General features: G+C 42.1%; 1 protein-coding gene across 1 annotated transcript; it reads left to right on the top strand.

The window, feature by feature from the left end:
* The first annotated feature begins 2,486 nt into the window (after positions 1–2,486).
* Positions 2,487–6,577, top strand: SRP19 (signal recognition particle 19). Its single transcript, XM_063295330.1, has 5 exons — positions 2,487–2,625; positions 3,949–4,024; positions 4,783–4,854; positions 5,482–5,593; positions 6,055–6,577. Exons 1-5 carry the CDS (start codon positions 2,585–2,587, stop codon positions 6,186–6,188), a joined length of 435 nt encoding a protein of 144 aa, XP_063151400.1. The 5' UTR covers positions 2,487–2,584; the 3' UTR covers positions 6,189–6,577.
* Positions 6,578–7,231: the final 654 nt, after the last annotated feature.

The raw sequence follows: 7,231 nt of genomic DNA, 5'->3' as shown, positions 1-7,231 counted from the left end.
AAATAACCCAGCATCCAACCCATAAAGCACTTTATAGATTAAAACCAGCACTTTAAATTGCACCCAGAAGCCAACAGGGAGCCAGTGCATGGCCCATACAACAGGTAGGATATGTAGCCACTGGTAAACATGCCAAGCTGAGAAAGATGGGAGTGTAGAGGAACTCCAGTGTACAAACAGAAGCTCTGTCTTACTAGTCTCCCAGCAAGACTCATACTGTCTCCAGTCACCAGCACTAAACTTCAAAAGCTTCTCTAGCACAGGCTGGAGGTGCAATGTACAGTTGGGTTTAATCAGCATATTGATGGTACCAAAACCAAACTGATGATCTCCCCCAGTGGCTTCATGTAGTTGTTAAATAATGAGGGAGAGAACTGACCTTTGCAGCACTCTGCAAGAGAGCAGCCACCACGCTGATATCTTCCATACAACCACCAAGGAACTAACGCTTCCCCAGATCAAGGAACTAACATTTCCCCAGATGCCCAAAGAAGCCAGAAAGGGCAAGGATCCAGCCCACAGATAGTTAAAGATGTCCTTGAAAGCTCCCTATCAAAAGGTAAAATGCCAAAAGAAGTAACAGGCCAGATAACCTGGCAAGATGGTGCTCTAGTCACCATGCAAAGTCTCACCCAAGTAGAGGCCAGACTAGACCAGGTTTGAGTGACTTTGCCAGCAAAGTGTTGAGCAACAGGGTCACTGGACAAGAACCAGCTGATGCAATAAGGAGAAGTAAGTACACTTTGATGCTCTTATTACCACTGAGTAGGCCTAAACTTGGGCATGTACCTCTGCTAGGTAAGGTTGTCTTATTCGTTCTCCACCTGTGCTCAAGTTTTGTGTCTTTTGCTTCGACCTGGAGGTTCTCGGAGAACTGAGGGGCCAACTGAGACTGACTGGCAAGAAAAGCTGCTCAGAGGCTATTTTGACAAGGATCTGAGGTGCTTTCTCTACCAGTGGCAGATCAGGCTCTCAAGCAAATCATCCACAAGATTGTCAGCAAAAACTCCAAGCACCTACCAGAAGCCAAACTGATTGATAAGACCTCTGGGATGGATATATGAATTTTGCATATATCATTTATATTTTTGCCTACTGAGATCTTTCTATATACCTCCACAATTTGAAGTAGATTAACACACCTAGTTATAATACAAGAGCAAAAATAAACACAGTACATAGACAGTAGAACATGGTTAGACACATATTGCCTCTGTTTTGGCTTGCTGCTGAATAGTGACAATGTTAAAGAAATCACTTAAACCCTCTAGCTTTGCTGCCTTCCCATTTTCAGAATGTTACCTGCTGGCAGGAAACTATCTACCAATCATGACAGCAATGGGCGGAGATAGGAGGTGGCAAATTTGGACTGGTGGCTCACCTTATGCTCTCCTGTTTACCATGTGTAGCAAAGCAAGAGAAGGTGAACCTACTCGCCAATTCCACAAGCCTGCTGACAATCTTTTCCATTTTATTCTTTTTATGTAATACTTTCTGGACAAGGTTTTGGAATAGAAAGCCAGGACCAACTTATTGGAATGAACAGCAGGGCTTCCAAAGGCTGTGTGGTTTTCAACAAGTGGACCAATACAATCTACTTCACTCCCTGCTGCTGTTAGTGCCTTCATAGCTAGAACACAGTTCTCAAATCTGAACTCCAACTCCCGTAGTCCCTGACAAGTCCTACAGAACTGGAGGGCAGCAGGGTGGGAAAGATGGGAGACTTTTCATGCCGGCTGTCAAAGTCACCCATGTTACATGCTCAGCAATCCTGTCCTGCCACACAGGAAAACTCTACAGCGGGTATGCAGGGATTGCAGAATGCTTCCCTTCTCTGTTCAGACAAATTGCTAATTTATATATACTTCTTACTCCTATCCAGTATGGATTCTCAGTTTTCCCCCATGAGTTAAGGCTATCATTGCTTTTCGTGTCTAGATTCAGACATTTATTAAATTCTTTTTATCATCTTTTGGGTCTCCGCAACCAGGGCCGCAACCGGGGCTGGGGGGTGGGGGCAAGCGGGGCATGTGCCCCGGGCGCCGCGCTGGGGGGGAGCAAAATGAGCATGGAATCCATGTTTGCCCCGGGTGACACAGACCCTAGTTGCGGCTCTGTCCGCAAGAGGTAGAATCCGGTAAAAATCAATAAAAAAATCCGTCACATGCAACATCGACCTCCACAGGAACTGCATCACCATCAACCACCCACTCCGGTGCCTTTTACGCTTCTCCCTCTATATAATCTTGGGCGCCTTTGTGGTTTGCTACATCACCCGCCCCGCGGGGAGGTAAGATCAGGGACAACCACCGCCCATGCCCTTAACCAAGCGCGGCTCGATTTCCCACGTCTATGGTACATACGTCACCCCACCTCACAAGAACTCTCGCGACACCGAAGACAATCACTCTTTTAGCGACGCTTATCCATGAGTGACATTTGCACCAACCATTGAGATCAAATGACGTCCTTGCGTGAGGGCGGGACATCTGGTTTCGCTTTCTCCGCTTCCCCTCCCCGGTTCGCCGTGGCTGGTGAATGGCTGAGTCACGAAAAGCCGCTGCCGCCTGCCGATGTGGAGGCCATGGCTTGGGCTGCGTCCTCTTTACCTTCCGATAAATCTCGGTAACGTGGGAACGGAAGCCGCGCCGTGGGTCTCTATCGGTTCGCACGACGCTCGGAGCCGCGAATTGCCAAATCCCGAATCGGACTCGCGCGTTGTACGATCCGCGGCTAAGCTAACCCGGGAGGGCTTTGGGGTTTCCGTCGCGTTTTCCCCCCGTCTCGGGCGGCTGCAGGGAAGGAAGGGCCGAGCGCGGCCAACTCGGGGATTGAAGATGCAGCGGCCGTGAGGGGCAGAAGCTCAGAGGGGCACTCGGCGAAAGTTGTGGGTGTCCCGTATTTCTTGGGCTTGGCTCCGCAGCTCGACTGGATGATCCGGTCGCTTCCATAAAGGAGCTGGTGGCTTTGCATGTGGCGGGAACGCGCTTCGTTTCGCGGGGTGGCTGCTGATTCCTGCTCTGTGGGAGCCCTTAATGTTTTTTCTCTCTGAATCTCCTAACTGTATCAGGAAGGGCGGAGAAGTAATGGCTGCAACATACTGCGAGACTTTTTTCATTCATTCATTCATTCGATGTAATCTCCCTTTTTCTTCAAGAGCTTAAAGAGGAGTACAAAGAGCTCCTTTCTGTTGTTTCTGTTCTGCTCCCAACAGCAACCCGGCCGGCCCATAGTCACCCTCTGAATTCTTGGCGGAGGGTGGACCCTGGGTCTCACAGCTCCTAGTGCAAAATCTTAACCACTCCAATCGATTACATGTTTATGAAGCATCATACTTCGTTTGGATAATGAATTTACATGAGTTAGCAGATGCTTCCTTAAAAGAATAATTATCTAAGTGTATGAGGCCCAGTTTTACGTCAGCACATATTTGGGTGTGTAAAGGCATCCATAACAAGCCATGATGTCATGTGCATCATCATGTTATCACACAAATGACTGATTATATAATTTACATCAACTGTGTGTTCACATAATTTGTCTGATACTGTCATGATGCCGTGATATCTATGCCTTCCTTGCAGGTGCCTGTGCATTTTGGGAGCTGCCTCTTTTTAATCATATCCTTGGTGGTAGTGCTGCTATTGTAACTGTATTGATACTTTTTTGTAAGGATTGGCACTTGGCAGTATTGAATTCACTCAAAATGCATATATTTTTGCTATCCAGTTCAGTTTTATTAAACTTTAAAAATGTAAACTTAAGCCCCTTCACTGATACAGGCCTTAGCCATAGGATTTCTTTTCTTTAGGTCTGCATATGTCATGTTTGGAAGTTGTGTTTTGTCTAGCACAACACTGGGAAAAGAATTTAGATTTTTGAATGGGAAGAAATAAATATTCTTTTATGCATCCTATATCAGCTTTCAATTACTATTTCTTGTCTTAGGTTTATCTGTATATATCCAGCCTACATAAATAACAAGAAGACAATAGCAGAAGGAAGAAGAATACCTCTTGATAAAGTAATTGTGGGTGACGGGCGGAAAGAAAATCTGTGTATCGTAAATATAATTTGGAGAGTATCATAGAATAAAATGTATTTGATGTGTATATTTCCTTAAGTTATTACATGAAGCCTTTATTAATCAGATACTAAGATACAGTATCTACTTTAAGTAAAACAATCTTTTTACTGTATAGTATTCATTAACCAGCAAACACAATGCTGGTTTGCCATTACATATTTATGTCTTGCATGTATGAAAATATATTCCAGTTTTAATGTAGTTATTAAAGTGCTTAGGTGATTTGTATTTATGGGAGCATTAAAAAGTTCAGTTGCAAACACTAATTACTTACCTAGTTAACAGTAAAATTTTTGTTGCATGAAAGTTTTTTTTTTTTTTTTGGTATCAGGAAACAAATTGGCAATGGCTATCAGTGCCAATTCTTAAAGCTGGTATATGGCTTGCAAAATTTAAATCTGTGCACTCTTGCATTGTTATATTTATACATTCCATGGGCTATACGGTATGTCCCTAAAGACTTCCCATTTATTGTCTTTTATTGTTTCACTCAGTTGTTCCTCAATACACTTCAGGAATTGTGTTTCTTTTCCCTGTAAATGGGTAAGATTCACACAATCCTTTTAATGTTGTTGCAGTAAAATGCTGGAGGCTCCAAATTCTTCAGTGTTAGCTAATAACAATTGATCTGGGCATGGTAGCTTCATTGGTGGCAAGAAATCATGGACCCTAAAAATCTCTGATTTTTTTCCTAGGCTGTTGAAAATCCTACGTCTACAGAAATCCAAGATGTTTGCGCAGCAGTTGGTCTTAACGTACTTTTGGAGGTAATAATTTTTTTGGGTAATTTCCCACTGTACACTTAGTAAAACTGTAGTTCCACTATTTGTGACAAAGCAGTGGCATCAGGAAGCAGGTGGTAAGGAGAGTCAAAGTCACGGAAGCAACATTGTGACACAAGTCCTGCCCTTCCTTAGAGTGTTGAAAGCAGCAAGACCTTGCAGATGCTGCTGTAACAAAGGGAAACGGTTGGGGATTACAGAACACATTCTTCCATCAGCGCATTAATAGCACTCTGAAGGGATGTCAATCTAAAATGTTTATGCTGGTGTACTGTAATAATTAAGAGAATGAACTGGGAAATTCCCTTCGAATTCTAATCCTTGGGGTTCACGCCAAATAAACTTTAATAGTATAATTTTTGAATTATTATAATGGGGATAAGGAGCCTTTCTTACAGAGCTTTCCTGTGAGTTATTAAGGTAATATATTTGACGCATGCTGTTAAAGAGTTCAGGCCCAAATATATTTATTCCTGGATAAGTCCTAATAGTTTTAGGACTGTTAATTTAATAGTTTAATAGTTCTTACTCCCAAAGTAGGTTTACAGTTACAGGCGTTTTTATTTTGCTTATGCTTGCTTGTAATGTTCTGAACTTTTCTCCATGTGCTAGAAAAACAAACTGTATCCCAGAGAATGGAACCGTGATGCGCAGTATAGGGGCAGAGTGCGCATTCAGCTGAAGCAGGAAGACGGTAACCCATGTCAACCTCAGTTTCCAACACGTGAGTATTATAAATATGCCTAAGGTTTGTTCCTTTTGTTCATTTAAAAATGGAAGCCAAAGTTCATGATGTAGACAGGACAGTTAAAAACTGAAAATAAAGTAGCATGTGATTTTTATGACACCTGCTTACCGGCAAAATGAGCAGTCATAATCAGAATTCTAGCTTGCAAATGGTATAAATGTTGACACTATGTGTCGTTTCTTCTGGTTATCTGTTTTGTAACATTTTTGGACATCTGCCAAAGGTGTTTATAAAAACAATTCTGACAAGCATGGAGTTGTATTGAAAAGAATCATGTGATGAGAAGCCATGGTGGTCTAATCTAAAAACTGCCTGTTTTTGGCCCTTCCCTCTGTAGCTGTCAGTTAAAAGCGGCAGTGTTGTGGCGTGCAAGTGGAGGTTAATTCCTGGTCAGCCCCTCCTTGATGAATTCTTTTCTTGTTCTTTTCTCTATTTAGGTAAGGCAGTGATGTTATATGCAGCAGAAACAATTCCCAAACTGAAAACAAGGACACAGAAAATGGGAGGCAGTGACCCAAGTCTACAGCAAGGAGAAGGAGGCAAAAAAAATAAAGGGAAAAAGAAGAAATGAATGTGACATGGACTAACACTATATGGTCAGATGAATATGGTTGCAGAGGAATGACAACTTCAAATGAGAATTGTACAGACTAAGGAGAACATGCAAAGCTATTTTGTGGTAGTTTCTGAATTGGAATACATTTCATTTTGCATAGAATTATGGTTGAACCATTTGGGAACATAGCCAGAAAATCCTACTCTAGTACTTAAAACACATGGAAAAAGAATGTTTTAATATATTGAAATATTTGTACAAATGGATGCAGTTCATACTTTATAAAGCTGTTTGCCTTGGATACATTTTCACTTGATAACCTTACAGTGAAATACATTGTCATCGTGATGCTGGGCTTCTGAAATTATTTCTCTTTATTACAATAAACGTATGTTTGAATTAAACTGTTTAGAAAGTTTTAATCAGTAAGCTGTGCTTCCAATTGCATCATTTTTGGGTGGAGGTTGCTAAATTAGCCATGTCATGCCTGTGAGAGTTACAACATCTGCATTTTTTTTAATGAGCATCTGCAGGGAAAGGAAAAGTGCAAGATAACCTACCATATTTATATATGTGAGCAATAGTGCATGTATAAAAGGAGTGAATTGTAGATTGTGACACTGCATATGCCATCTTACAGGTCAAAACATGCACATGTGCAAATGTCTGTTTTCTGTGCTAGGTTATGGTTCAGATAAAACTGAAAGAACTTCCATTTCTATACAAGGTAGTGAAAAGAGCCGGTTTGGTCTAGTGGGCTAGAAACCAGGAGACTGAGTTCTACTCCTGCCTTAGGCATGAAAGCCAGCTGGGTGACTTTGGGCCAGTCACACACACTCAGCCCAACTCACCTCACAGGGTGGTGGTTGTGGGGAAAAGAGGAGGAGGAAGGAGTATTTGGTATGTTCGCCACCTTGAGTTATTTGTAAAAATAATAAAGATGGGATAGAAAATAAAAAATAATTTTTAGTTAATTCATTGATGTTACATGGAGAGATGACAGAGCCTCCATCTCTACCTTGAAATCATACGAGTGTTCATTTAATTTGGTATCTTAT

This window comes from Candoia aspera, chromosome 2 (genome assembly GCF_035149785.1).
Source record: "Candoia aspera isolate rCanAsp1 chromosome 2, rCanAsp1.hap2, whole genome shotgun sequence".
Taxonomy (NCBI): Eukaryota; Metazoa; Chordata; class Lepidosauria; order Squamata; family Boidae; genus Candoia; species Candoia aspera.
This window is presented reverse-complemented; position numbering and strand designations above follow the sequence as displayed.

What these genes read in the sequence shown, in the direction of transcription:
- SRP19 (XM_063295330.1), top strand. Translation starts at nt 2,585, where the DNA reads ATGGCTTGGGCTGCGTCCTCTTTACCTTCCGATAAATCTCG. An exon ending in TTACCTTCCGATAAATCTCG is followed by an intron (nt 2,626 to 3,948) that starts GTAACGTGGGAA and finishes TTCTTGTCTTAG; the next exon opens with GTTTATCTGTATATATCCAG. An exon ending in GAAGAATACCTCTTGATAAA is followed by an intron (nt 4,025 to 4,782) that starts GTAATTGTGGGT and finishes TTTTTTTCCTAG; the next exon opens with GCTGTTGAAAATCCTACGTC.